Source organism: Lissotriton vulgaris, chromosome 1_1 (genome assembly GCF_964263255.1).
Source record: "Lissotriton vulgaris chromosome 1_1, aLisVul1.2, whole genome shotgun sequence".
Taxonomy (NCBI): domain Eukaryota; kingdom Metazoa; phylum Chordata; class Amphibia; order Caudata; family Salamandridae; genus Lissotriton; species Lissotriton vulgaris.
This window is the reverse complement of record NC_141685.1, coordinates 709,804,735-709,819,025: the sequence shown is the minus strand read 5'-3', so window position 1 is coordinate 709,819,025 and position 14,291 is coordinate 709,804,735. Positions and strand designations below refer to the sequence as shown.

The 14,291-nt window shown below is 47.4% G+C and overlaps 1 protein-coding gene across 1 annotated transcript in view; it reads left to right on the top strand.

Moving 5' to 3' along the window:
- The window catches only part of ASPM (assembly factor for spindle microtubules), a 388,799-nt gene that overhangs the window by 45,621 nt on the left and 328,887 nt on the right, over positions 1–14,291 (top strand). Inside the window, exon 5 of the mRNA XM_086954783.1 lies at positions 6,741–6,839. Within this exon, the coding sequence (XP_086810909.1) occupies positions 6,741–6,839 (99 nt within the window). The remainder of the gene's footprint in view (positions 1–6,740; positions 6,840–14,291) is intronic.

The window sequence follows — 14,291 nt, the reverse complement described above, 5'->3', positions numbered from 1 at the left end:
TCAAACCATTTTCATTTACCCTCCTGTCAGCACAGGCCCTCAGTGGGAGGCAGGATTCACAGTTACCTGCCCCTCTGGCAGTCCATACCATCAGGCAAGTGGGTTTTACAAATCGTCCAGAGGGGCAACTCCATTCCCATTTTTGGAACACACCTTCCACCCATGCCACCTTCTCGGAATCAGCTGACAGGGTGTTGTAGAGCATTTTTAGACCCTAGTGTAATTTTCCTGATTCATGCCCTTATATAGGTATAAATCACCATATCCTTATATAGGCATAGAAATCATAAACCTAGACATAGCTCAGGCAGTCCAAATACGGCATGGCTACTTCCACTAGTTCCGAAAATCCACAACAATTTCTTGGAAAAACCCGCCTTCAGCAGTCCGAGACCCCCCCTTGCTTGAATATTGATTTATCCAAGATCTCATGGAGTTTTCAAAGAACTGAGTCTTTGATGACGTTATTCTGTCCAACCTTACGTCATACTCGGCAACTTCAAGGTATAAATATGCCCACACTTGCCCAGGCAAAGATACAGTGGTTTGGAGCAGTTCGACTATCTACCTACACGATGCAGCTCGCAAAAGCAAGTTCCGAAGGAAGCCGACCCTCCAGCAGACGCACTGAGAGAGACGCTGTCTTTTCTCCTGCCGAGAAATCCAGCTCCAGTGTTTCCAAGCTACCCTTGCGGGTTGTTGGGAAATAGAGTCCTGAGAGAGAGATACCAGACCTCCTTCATTCTAAAACCAAGGTACGGCGCTGATTAGACCCTTAGAGAATTCTTGGATAGATTCTTGGCAAAGAATACTGAAACTAAACTACACCTCACTTACTTCTTCCCTCGTACTAGACTGAGGTTAGGTTCACTGGGGTAGGCGTATTTTAGAAGCACCAGTTGAGTACTTTTAGTCTTTATTTATTAATGTATGTATTCTATGGCTTAGAAACCATAGCATGCTTTTACAGTATTTTTTTTATAATACTCTTCGTACTGTACGCATTGTACTTTGCAACCAGTATTACGATTGTAGCAGTTCATTTCTCCTGCATGAGACAGAAGACTGTTCAATAAATACTTTTTATTGAAAACGCCCGTCTCTCTAATTCTCTGCACCTCTGGTGAAACGAAGCATGTACGATTGACTTAGTGAAATAACTATCTGTTGTTTCTGCGACTCTAGAAATATATTTCTTATTCTTGGGAAACAAAGTTGTCATCTTTATGCCATTGTCAGAAACTAATCCCTTCTTGTTTATCGAGAAAGTTTCTAGTGACCTCTGAGCTAGCTGGCACTCACAATTAAGTCTAATATATTCGATAGAGACCTAGTAGACCTCAGTCAACGTCAAATCTGTAGTATATATTATTCCAATGCGCTGAGTCTATTGGGAATATAGGAACTACACTACAAGGGGACCATCTCTCTTTGCTCCATCATGGAAAGGGGCCATAGAGAGGGTGCAGGCATCCGAAGTAGGTTGTAGTTGCTATAACCATTCCTTTCTGGTGCCCAAAAAGGGCAGAGGCATCTGCCCTATTTTAGACATGTACCCTCTCAATTTCTTCTTGAAGGAAAAATTCAAACTGCTCATGTTGGCTTAGGTCTTGTCTGCCTGAATGGTAGTATTGGACTTGCAGGACACACACTTCCACATCCCATAGGCGTTACCGATGGTCGTGGTGAGTCGCAAGCATTTTCTGTTCGCTGTGTTCCCCTTTGGCCTTACCAGTGTTCACCAAGGTGATGGCGGTGGATACAACTCGTGCGCAGGTCAAGCGTTCCATTCTTTCCTACCTTGACGAGTGGCTGTTGAAGGCAGGCTCGGCCATGGCTATTTTCTCGAGACTCCAGGGGACCTCCTGCACTCGCTGAACCGAAGTCACACCTGACTCCCTCTCAGATGCTTCCTTTCATCAGAGCTGTTCTCGATACAGTGCATTTTTGGGCCTATCCTTACGTATGGCTGGTCCAGGACATTCAGCCAATGATTCTGATGTTTCATTCTCTATCCTGGATTTTGGTGAAAATTTCTATACGGCTGTTCGGCTTCTTGGCCTCCTGCATTCTTCTGGTAACATGTGCCCATTAGTATATGTGGGTTCTTCATGTGGACCCGAGATCCCAGTGGGCGCAGCATCTGCACACACTCTCCGGCATGGCCCAGTTCTTGGAGGGAATTACAAAAGACCTGCAGTGGTGGTTGATGAACTGTGATTGGGTCAACCGTAGACCCCTCTCTCTTCCCCACCAAGAACGGACTGTAGGGACAGATGTCACTTATGGGCTGGGACCGCCACCGGGGAGACGTGAAGGTCAAAGATCAGTGGTCTCCAGTGAAGTGGGCTAACCAACTGATGCTGAAAGCTTTTCTTCCTTTGATCAAGGGGTGGCTAGTTCAGGTGTTCGTGGACCACACCCGTGCCATGTGGTACTGCACCAAACAGGGAAGGTTTGAGTCATGAAACCTGTATCAGGAGGCCATGCATTTCTGGACTTGGCTGTAGCATCAGGGAAATTCCCTGGTGGTTGCACATCTGGCAGGCTTTCTGAACACCAGATAAGACCAACTCAGCTGTCTATGCCTAGCTGATCACGAATGGCATCTGCATTTGGAGGTGCTGCAAGGTCACTTGAGAGACCATGGTGAGATCTGTTCGCCACCACCTAGTACGTGCAATGCCATCAATTCTGTGTGCTAGAGTTTCAAAGGTGGCTCGCGCTCGGAGCTCAGGCCTCTTGTATGCCTTTCTGCTGATAACACACCTGCCCAGAGTTCTGAAGATGATTAGTAATAACATTCTTGTGGCTCGAGTTTGGGAACGGAGAGCTTGGTATTCCAAGCACAAGCATTGGTCCTCCAATCAGTGTGCCCCATTGGAAGGATCTTCAGTCGCAACAACAGGGCAGGCTATCGAACCTGCGCACCACCCACCTTCATGCATGGAGATTGATCAGTGTCAATTGACAGCCTTCAATAACCTCTGAAGTCTGTGATGTTTTTCTGGCAGCCAGGCGTCTGTCCACAAAGATGGAATATGCTTTCCATTGTGACCGATTTGTGAACTGGTGTGCATCCAAGAACATTCATGTCCTTTATGCATCCTTATCCCAAATTTTATTGTTTCTTTCTTTGGCCCAGCAGGCTCTGTGCACTGTTAAAGGTTACTTGTTGGTTATTTCGGCTTTCCTGTGGTTGCTGGATCAACCCCCTTTGTTCAACTCAACCATTTTGACTTGTGTTTTTAAAGGGACTCCAACAACTGTTTTCCCCCATGCCCATTGTCTTAAGAGACCTCAATCTGGTCTTCACATTTCTCGTGTGCACCATTCATATGTATGCACAACTGTCCACTCATCAAAATGTCTTTTTGGTGGCCATAACCTTGGCTAGGAGGATCAACAAACTGTAAGCACTCTATGCACTCTTCCTACACGCCATTTTATCTAGACAAATAGGTTCTGAGAATCAGTGCTTCCTTCCTTCCCGAAGGTGGTAACAACTTGTCATGTAGGTCGAAATATCACCTTGACTACCTTCTTTGCTCTGCCTCACCCTTCTAAAGAAAAGGAGCGACTCCCCCATGATGGACAATAAGAGTGTTGTCTTTCTACGTCAATCACACTAAAGGGTACCGGGTAGTAGATTAACTCTTTGTTGGGTACATCGGGTGAAGAAAGGAAAGGCTGTGCACACACACGATGGCTCCACATAAAATTCTGCTATGCATCAGCCAGGAAGCAACCCCCGAGGGCTTGCCTGTCCATTCCTCCAGGAGCTATGCTGCGATCACTGCCATTAGCTCGCGGAGTCCCTGTCCTGAACATCTGTCAGGCAGCAACATGAGCATCTCTACACACGTTCACCAAGCACTACTGCCTGAACAATCGGGTCCAATGTGAGGATCATTTCGTCCATTTGGTCCTGGAGGACTTTATTGGTCTAATCAGACCCATCGCATTGACAATGTATTCTACCCATTAGGCTTGATTACTTCTGTGGAAACAGTGTACAAGCTAACTCACCCTGCCCTCTCAATTTGTATTTATCCTTCCTAACGATCATGCCACTTTCTCTGAAGATCAATAGTACTTTAGCCAATCTCTCTTAGTGTACTTTCTGTGCTCCCACCAAAATCAACATGTCATCATCCAAGACCTGCACCCCATACACATCCTTTAGACCTGCATGGACGCTCCTTGCTGCTGTATGCAACAAATGGGATTCTACAGTGATTCAAAGAATGTAACTTGCCTGTAACCATTGTTTTGCAGCTTGAAGATGTTCAAGATTTGTATTCGCCCCATGGGGTGGTGCATTACAAATCATTTTCTACCTGTTCGTTCACAAGTGTTTCAGGCCCTTAAAGTACAGACTAAAGGGAATGTTAATGCTTCAGGTCTTATGGAACATTGATCAAAAGAGTGCGGGAGACCTCAAGCAGACAAAACCACTGTTGCCATCCACAATGCCAACGTTAAGTGTCATTTGTGACCAAACCATAGATGGCAGAAGAGAAAAAAGTGTTAATTTATTGAGGCTTCCCGCTGCCACTGTATAACAGGTAAAAACTTGATTTATTACCGTTGTGATATCTGTGAGATGTCACCTGTGATAGGAGTGCCCTTTTGTAGACAGAGGTAAGTTTTTTTCTCTACTATGCTAACTTGTGTCTGTGCAAGCAGAGTTATCACCTGCACTTAATCCATTACCTTTAGGTCATAGGTGTAGTATTCTCACCCTTCTAGTGCTCAGGAGACAATCATGACCTGCTGGCCCACGATACATACCCTCCATTCAGGAGCTCCTTCTAACTTCTGGCCCCACCATACCTACACTTGCAGGCTCAACCCCATCTGCACTGCTCTCATCCTCGTACTTAACCGGTCACTCACCACCTCCATCTTCCCTGCCTCCTGGTAAAATGCCCCAATTTTACCACCTTTAAAGAATCTGTCTGCCAGCCTCTTGACTATATCGAACTATGAGCCCATCTCTTTCCTACCATGTCTAGCAAAATTCCACAAAAAAAACTCTTCAACTCTTGCCTGTCCACCTACCTCAAATCCAACCGCCTTCTGAACTCCTCACAATCCGGCTTCAAATCCAGCCATAGTACTGAAACAGCCCTCATCTCCACCATTGGCTGCATCCACTTTATCACAGACAAAGGCGTAACAGCAGGCCTCATCCTTTTAGATCTCTTAGCCTCCTTTGACACGGTATCTCACCCTATCCTCCTCTGGCACACCACCAAGCTAGGGTCAATGGGCAGGTATATATCTGGATCCAGTCCTTCCTCTACAGGTGCATAAAATCTGTTAGCCTAGCCCCTTTTAGGTCAGATCCGACCAAGCTTGTCTGTGGCGTTCCCGAAGGCCCCTCTCTGGGCCCCACCCTTTTTAGCACCTACATGGCCCATCTTGCCATCATGGTCTGCTCCTTCGGTTTCCACATCATCGTGTACATGGAGGACACTCAGCTGATCCTGTCTGTCTCAAGACACACACCACCCAATCCGACTACAAATGTAGGTCTTCAGTAGCTGTTTGGATGAACAATAACCGCCTTAAACTCAACAAAACCGAAGGGAATCAGTTCAAAAGAGACCTCTTGCTCTGGTCACTTGCCTGATGATCTGCTGAATTGAGTGCAGGCCCCCACACCATCTTGACCACCAGAAACCTGGGTATTGTGGTCGACAAACCATGTCCAACCAGGCCTACTCTGTTATGTCAACATGCTTTCCTCACCCTTGGAATACTCTAGGAAATATTCAACTGGTTCACGCTTGATGTCTGCGGAGCAGTGATACAAGCCCTAGTCACTAGCAGAATCTACTATGTCAACTCCCTTGATGTGGTCATCGTTGCTAAACTCGCCAACAGACTTACGGTGGTGCAAAAAAAAAAACAGCTACCAGACTCCCACTCAACCTTCCAATCCAGGCTGACATTGCCAGGCACCTGAAAAACCACCACAGGCTACCGATCCAGAAAAGTGCCATTCTGAAGCTTCTTACCCATACTTACAGGTATCTGCCCAATCTGGACCCCACGTATGTTAGTGACTGATTCAGCCTCCACATCTTGCCCGACATATCTTCTCTGCTATCATACTACTTGCCCTCATCCACCTATCCAAAGTGGGAGGCCGCACCTTCTCTCTCACCGCATCCAAAGCATGGACCTGGTTCCCCCTCTGCATCACATTTGTTGACTCGGTCTAAAGGTTCAGGAAGAAACTCAAAGCTCAACTCTTCCAATAAGCCTCTGCCAGACTTTGCAGTCTGTTCATTCGAACAAGTGACAGGAAATCCTCCAGGGTGTGCACCTTAAAAATTACAATTGAAAATAACATGTATTTCTAGCTGCACAATGTGATCTATTCCTCAACTATTAGTTCTCATCATAGGAGTGCCGTTATCCTGCGGGTGTACGTTGTCTTTCTACTGGTACCATTCAGAGCAGTCTAGGAACATTGTTGTCAAACCTGTATTCAGTACTTGCTTATGCTTGTAACTAGAATATAGCAAAGGTTTATGTGGAAGCATATAAATGCTGATTTATAAGCCCTTGGTGGCAAGGCACAAATGCATTTGTGTTTTTTAAATGTGGTGCAACCATTTTTCTAGCTTGGTGGAACAATTTGATTGCTGCAATTTATCGTTACATTTATGAAGTGAAAATCTGCCAAGGTTTTTGCATACAAATTTAATTTACTTTGTGTTTTCTAGTGCCACCACCTCAAAAATCGACTCAGAATTTAAAAAGGGCAAAGCGTGTTGTTGCGGTACCACAATCACAGCTGACATTTGTAAAACCAGCAAAAACAGGTAAAATGTTTCAATGCGAGTTACGTGGCTTAGATGTAAGAATGAGGTGCTTGCTACTTTTTTTTATATTAATCAAATTTTTGAAAAGTTGAACACTGGAAACAGGAAATCACACTTTGCAAATGTTTCAATGTTCTCTGTAGCTTTTTGTGTTTTGTGTAACACATGTTGTTAGGAATAAGCTGTGATGTTTGCGCGAACCTCATCCCTGTGAAATCTGAAATTTGAACCCCAACTTTTACTCAACCACCTTGCATGACCCAGGGTAAATCACTTATTTTCCTCGTGCGTAACATTGCTTATTTGAGAACATTAAGGATCACAGTTAAAATACAGATAAATGCCCTCTGGAAGAAGTACCTCAAATGCCTCTTAACATAGTGGCACTGGGATTTGTACCAATAGATGAACTGTGAGGGTATGGCATGACTGACCTTTGGTTATTCAGTCTGGTCACCAAAATCTGTCTTGTATTTACATTTGACAGTTCAATGTCCAGGTGATGCACTTTGTAAGAAGAAGCTTGGAATGGTTGTTAGAGTGGAGGGAATAAACTGTAGGTTCTAAAAGGTATGTTCTTGAAAATAGTTTGTTTAAAATTACCTTATGTACATTGAATCTGTCACAGTTTTGCACCTTCATTCCTGACTCCTGGTAGCTATGGGGTGAAGCTGTACAGAGTAGTGTAACTACCTAGGGGTGCGGGTGATGGAGACCTTTTGCATCGCCCTGCTGCGACCACTAGATAAACTCAACGGAATTGTACAAGTTTCCCAAATATGAGTTTTGTGACCATTTTACATAGCAGAAAAGCCACCTGGATTGTTCCAGAAAATTGTTGCTCTCCTTGCGTTGTTTTACTGCACTATTTTATATTTGTGCTTCAATTTGCTTTTATTAATGAAAAGAAATAAAGCACTAAAACTAGAATTTCTACCAGCATCTGAGGCTGCACCACTGACCATCTTCTTTTGTCGGCAAAAGGTCTTCCCCTACCAGTCTCCTCTTTTAGACAAATTATCTTGAGGGAAGTTAACATCTAAATCCAGTCCCTCCACTAACCAAGATATCTCAATCCCTATAATGTAGCCGGACTTCTCTCTTCCTTTGGATTATCTTAATTCTTCTGAGTGAAGTGCCTCCAAACAGCTATATCAACTATGTGTGTAATTCCAAGGCCCTTCAGTTCTTGAATCTCCTTAACCCTCTTGTGATTGTAGAGCTACGCCCTTCTATGGGGGTTTCTGCCTTCTGGGGTCACAGAAAAATTGTTTCTACCCCATTCCCTTCATCTTTGCTGGTAAAATACTTTATTGCCAACATATATAAAGCTCCCACTCTGCTTATCCAATTTCCAATCCATCTTGGAAGTAAATGTCTGTGCCTGTGAAGCAGGCCCTGTATCACTGCTCTTCAATGTCTTGTTCCTTCTGCTTAGTCTTAGGCATGTGTGGTTGCAAAAAACAGCCTGTACCCCTTGCCTTTATTGTTGCTGTTGGATCTCCCATATTCAGAAGAACCCTATTCATAATCACTCTCTAATCACCAACAGTGGCAAACACATTTCTGATTCCTGTCATAAGGTACAGAGTAAAATGTGATTCACATCTTAGCTAAGCCAGCTCTACAAGGCTTTAGTGATGTTGGAAGTGGGCTATAAAACTATGATTTAAAATTACCACCATGCTAAGCATTTTAGTCTTGGCAGCTCTCCATCTATCTTCTTGTACAACCTCACACCAGTATTCTTTGTCAACAATTGGAGAAACTTTCCACATCGTCACTGGCATCTATTAATCTAACTATGGAAATTGGCACTTGTTTGGGGTGAATGGTAGTTAGCAATAATCCTAGCAGGGTCTGTCTACACAAAAAGCACATTGTTTGTGCAAGATAACGTTGGCTTCACTTGAGGTGAAGCTGAATAAGTCCGCCAAAAAGTAGAACTAGTGGTGGACCAATCCCCTTTTTATTTATCTTAGCCGACCGATATCTGCGAGTCAACTTGTGTTCATTTTGACTGTGTTTTAAAACATTATTGGGTTATAATATATTTTCTGAATGCTTCCTTACTAAGAATAGTAGGTTGACATTTTTAGGGCTCGCCTGCTGATGCGCTTGCGCATAGCTGGCGAAGCTCTATAGTGGCTTATCCAGAGTTTAACCACTGGCGATTCCATGCAGTGCATGTGCTTTTTAACTCATTGCGCAAGCGCAATGAATTAAAATGCGCGTGCACAGTATCAAATCGTCAGCTTGGTGTCACCAGCCCAGCCATTCTCCTCCCCTAATTGCCCCCTGCTGCATCAAAGGCTTTTTCACGGCCGACCGGCTGTGCTTTCAGTTTCACGGCCGCCAGGCCGTGTCTCCTTTCTACGCATTTCTCTGATGGCACTTCCTCAAACATAAAACATTTGTTGGAAGCTCTTCACTTCATACGTTCCCCAACCGTATGTACCTTATTACCAGTAGGCATGTGGTGACTTTAAAGTGCGTGAGCTCGCAGGAGAAATACGGTACTACCCCTCGTTACTATTGCAGGCAGGATAATGTGTCAACATACTTTATTAGCACTGCGCCCCTTTTACAAGCGCCGCGTTGGTTTCACATTCATTGCTGCGTACCTTATCTGGTCTCCCTCCCTGCATTTTGGCACCTATGATTTTCTCTATTTATATTAACTCATTGGGAAAGTCTCTGGAAGCGGCCTCTATTGATGTACCGCTCATGGGTGGTTCCATGATGCCGGTCCTATTATATGCCGATGATACGGTATTGTTGTCAAGAACCCCAAATGGCTTACAACAACTATTAAATGCATTTGGGGCTTTTATGCAAGATCTGGATTTAGTAATAAATACAGAGAAATCACATGTCATGGCAGTGGGCAACCGCAAGAATAACATTAAAACCCTCTCTTGTAATGGCTCTGTGCTCTCTAAAGTTAAAGTCTTCACCTATTTAGGAGTGGTGTTCGATGAGAAAGGGACGTGGGCACCACAAATCCAGAATAAAGCTGCGGCAGTAAAAAGATCGTCTGCCGCTATTCTGGGTTTTGCAAAACGACTTGGTGGCAAACCAGCTGAGGCCATTTTGTCTATCTATAGAGCCAAAACCCTGGCCGTAGCCAGGTATGGGGCCTCGATATGGGGTTTTAAAAACCTGTCCCATATCCAAAGAGCGGAGAACATGTTTTTAAGATCTCTTATGGGCCTTCCTCAATCTACCCCTGCTTTTTCAATCCATATGGAATTGGGGATGGGGTATATTGAAAGACACGTTGTCCTTGGCCCCACTTTTATCATGGATTAAAACATGGCTTAACCCCAATCTAACTCTAAACCATAAGATCATTAGAGATTGCATGGGGCGGGACAGAGTAGCTGAGATCGAGTGGCTAACACATATTAAAACAACAGCAGGATATCTGGGCCGCCCTGATCTATATACCAAACCCGAAGGTCTAAAAAAAGAAGACATTAGCTGGGCCAAGTCCCACTTTATAAAGAAAAGAGAAGCAGAAAGAGAGTCATGTGAAATAATGAAGCCAACTGTAAGGTCTCACTATATGACGATTACAACTTTAGCTATCCAACCATATCTGATGATAGTAAATAAACCATATCTCCGGTGGCTCCTTACGAAATTTCGCTTTAATCAAGCTCACTTCCTGCTGGGTGAATATGTTAAGTGGTGTAAGCCCCACGAGAATGCTCCCTGCAGTTGTGATGATTTCTCTGATAAGGATTTATTGCATTTTTTGTTTTTTTGTCCTTTTTTCAAAAGTGCAAGGGAGAAGTTTATTAAGCCTACATTAAAAGATCGAGTTTAAGCAAGTCAAACCGGCTTTATTGTTCCTGCAGCTTATGGAATCACCTTTAGTTATGTACGGGGTAGCTAATTTCCTGACTATGTCTATTCGGTCTAGGCAAAAAAGACTTCGACCATTTCTAGCCTTATAGTATGGGAATTGGCACTTTGACCGAAATATTCTAGGCTATTACCATCTGTTCTTGGTTTTTTTGAATTTTACAAAGTCTGCATATTTCACCAGGTTATGGTTGTAAATTAATTGTAAATAGAACTGTAAATAGATCTGTAAATAGATCTGTAGTAAATTCAATGTACAAACCATGCAAATCTTTTGAATGATCTGAACAATCTACAGTGGTTCTAAAAACTATGTAGTTGTTTATAATTATTGTATAGTTATTTTGATCACCATTGAAGATCTGTACATAATGAATAATGAATTCCCGCTTTTAAAGACTTTTTTATAACTTTTTAAAACTTTTTAAAATTTATGTTTGTTGTGGTCTGAAATGAATGTATAGCATACTTTTATGATTTTAAAATAATCGAATAAAGTGTATTTGACTCTGACTCTGACTCTGGTCTCCCTTCCTCTCCCCCAATTAGTCATCAGGCTCCAGCACAGCCCTCCCTCTCCACCCGCCTGACTCCTCAGCTCTGCTGTGAGACAGTCGAGGCTGGAGCCCCAGGACGGTGCCCTTTCATGAATGTCGCGCTGGTTTTGCTTTCGTTGTCTTGCCTTTACCCCCGCTCCTCCACCCACCTCTCTTCTCTCCCTCCCTTCTCTCCTCCCTCCCCCTCCTTTCACTCCTCCCTCCCCCTCCTTTCACTCCTCCCTCCCCCTCCTTTCACTCCTCCCTCCCCCTCCTTTCCAAACAGTGAGTGAACTCCACTGTTTTCGTCGGAGTAGACCAAAGTGGACACAAGCTTGTTTTAATAGGCATTGGGAGAAAGGGAAATTCGAAGTGGTCCGCAGTCCGCATCAATACGGTAGGGACCGAAGATAATGACGGTGAATGCTGACCTTCGCTTCGGCATTATAACTTAGCTTCCCCCATCCTGCTTCGCATTGCAAGCCCTCCCCACCCTCTGAGCACCAACGGAGCCTTTCTTAATCAAGTGTCAGCGCTTCCTTATTTGTCCTCCATTCCCTGGTCTGCCCGACCCTCCCTGACTCCCTACACCCCTCCTACACAGGTCCAGCGGGCACCTACAAGGTACGAGCTCCGCAGAGTTCACAGACTTGCACGCAGAAGACAGCATTATACTGGCCTGGGTTCTCATAAAGTATTTTACCAGAAAAGTCCCAGCAATGGCTCAGTTTTTCACCCTACTCGTCTCATCTGTGCACAACCCTCACTCACCCTCACACCCCCTCTCACCCTTACCCCCCTCCCACCCTCACACACCCCCTCACCCTCACACACCCTCGCACCCCTGACCCTCTCCCACCCTCTCACCCTCACTTACCCCCACCCACCCCCTCACACCCGCTCACCCGCTCACCCTCACACCTGCTCACCCTCACACACCATCACCCTCACACCTGCTCACCCTCACACACCATCACCCTCACACACCCTCACTCACCCTCTCACCCTCACCCTCACTCACTTTCTCACCCTCACACACCCTCTCACCCTCACACACCCTCTCACCCTCACACACCCTCTCACCCTCACACACCCTCTCACCCTCACACACCCTCTCACCCTCACACACCCTCTCACCCTCACACACCCTCTCACCCTCACACACCCGCTCACCCTCACACACCCGCTCACCCTCACACACCCGCTCACCCTCACACACCCTCTCACCCTCACACACCCTCTCACCCCCTCACACACCCTCTCACCCTCACACACCCTCACACCCTCTCACCCTCACACACCCTCTCACCCTCACACACCCTCTCACCCTCACACACCCTCTCACCCTCACACACCCTCTCACCCTCACACACCCTCACACCCTCACACAACCTCTCACCCTCACACAACCTCTCACCCTCACACAACCTCTCACCCTCACACAACCTCTCACCCTCACACACCCTCTCACCCTCACACACCATCTCACCCCCTCACCCTCACACACCCCCTCACCCCCTCACCCTCACACACCCTCTCACCCCCTCACCCACCCTCTCACCCCCTCACCCAGCCTCTCACCCCCTCACCCAGCCTCTCACCCCCTCACCCAGCCTCTCACCCCCTCACCCAGCCTCTCACCCCCTCACCCAGCCTCTCACCCCCTCACCCAGCCTCTCACCCCCTGACCCAGCCTCTCACCCCCTGACCCAGCCTCTCACCCCCTGACCCACCCTCTCACCCCCTGACCCACCCTCTCACCCCCTGACCCACCCTCTCAACCCCTGACCCACCCTCTCACCCCCTGACCCACCCTCTCACCCCCTGACCCACCCTCTCACCCCCTGACCCACCCTCTCACCCCCTCACCCACCCTCTCACCCCCTCACCCACCCTCTCACCCCCTCACCCACCCTCTCACCCCCTCACCCACCCTCTCACCCCCTCACACACCCTCACTCACCCTCACCCCCTCATTCACCCTCACCCCCTCATTCACCCTCACCCCCTCATTCACCCTCACTCACACTCACCCCCCTCATTCACCCTCACCCCCCTCATTCACCCTCTCTCACCCTCACACACCCCACTCTCAAACCCCCTCACCCTCAAACCCCCTCAACCTCACCCCCCTCATCCTGACATACCCTAACCCTCCCTCACCCTTACCCTCACACCCCCACCCTCACACACCCTCACTCCCCCTCACACACACTCACCCCCTCAGCACCACCACATTATCACTCAGCACCACCACATTATCACTCAGCACCACTCCGCACCACCACAGCACCACTCAGCACTCTTGCACCCTCAGACACCCGCTGACCCTCGGACACCCGCTGACCCTCGGACACCCGCTGACCCTCGGACACCCGCTGACCCTCGGACACCCGCTGACCCTCGGACACCCGCTGACCCTCGGACACCCGCTGACCCTCGGACACCCGCTGACCCTCGGACACCCGCTGACCCTCGGACACCCGCTGACCCTCGGACACCCGCTGACCCTCGGACACCCGCTGACCCTCGGACACCCGCTGACCCTCGGACACCCGCTGACCCTCGGACACCCGCTGACCCTCGGACACCCGCTGACCCTCGGACACCCGCTGACCCTCGGACACCCGCTGACCCTCGGACACCCGACCACATCATCACTCAGCAGCACCACCACATCATCACTCGGCAGCACCACCACATCATCACTCGGCAGCACCACCACATCATCACTCGGCAGCACCACCACATCATCACTCGGCAGCACCACCACATCATCACTCGGCAGCACCACCACATCATCACTCGGCAGCACCACCACATCATCACTCGGCAGCACCACCACATCATCACTCGGCAGCACCACCACATCATCACTCGGCAGCACCACCACATCATCACTCGGCAGCACCACCACATCATCACTCGGCAGCACCACCACATAGCTGCACCACCACATCCTCACTCGGCAGCACCACCACATAGCTGCACCACCACATCCTCACTCGGCAGCACCACCACATAGCTGCACCACCACCGCATTACT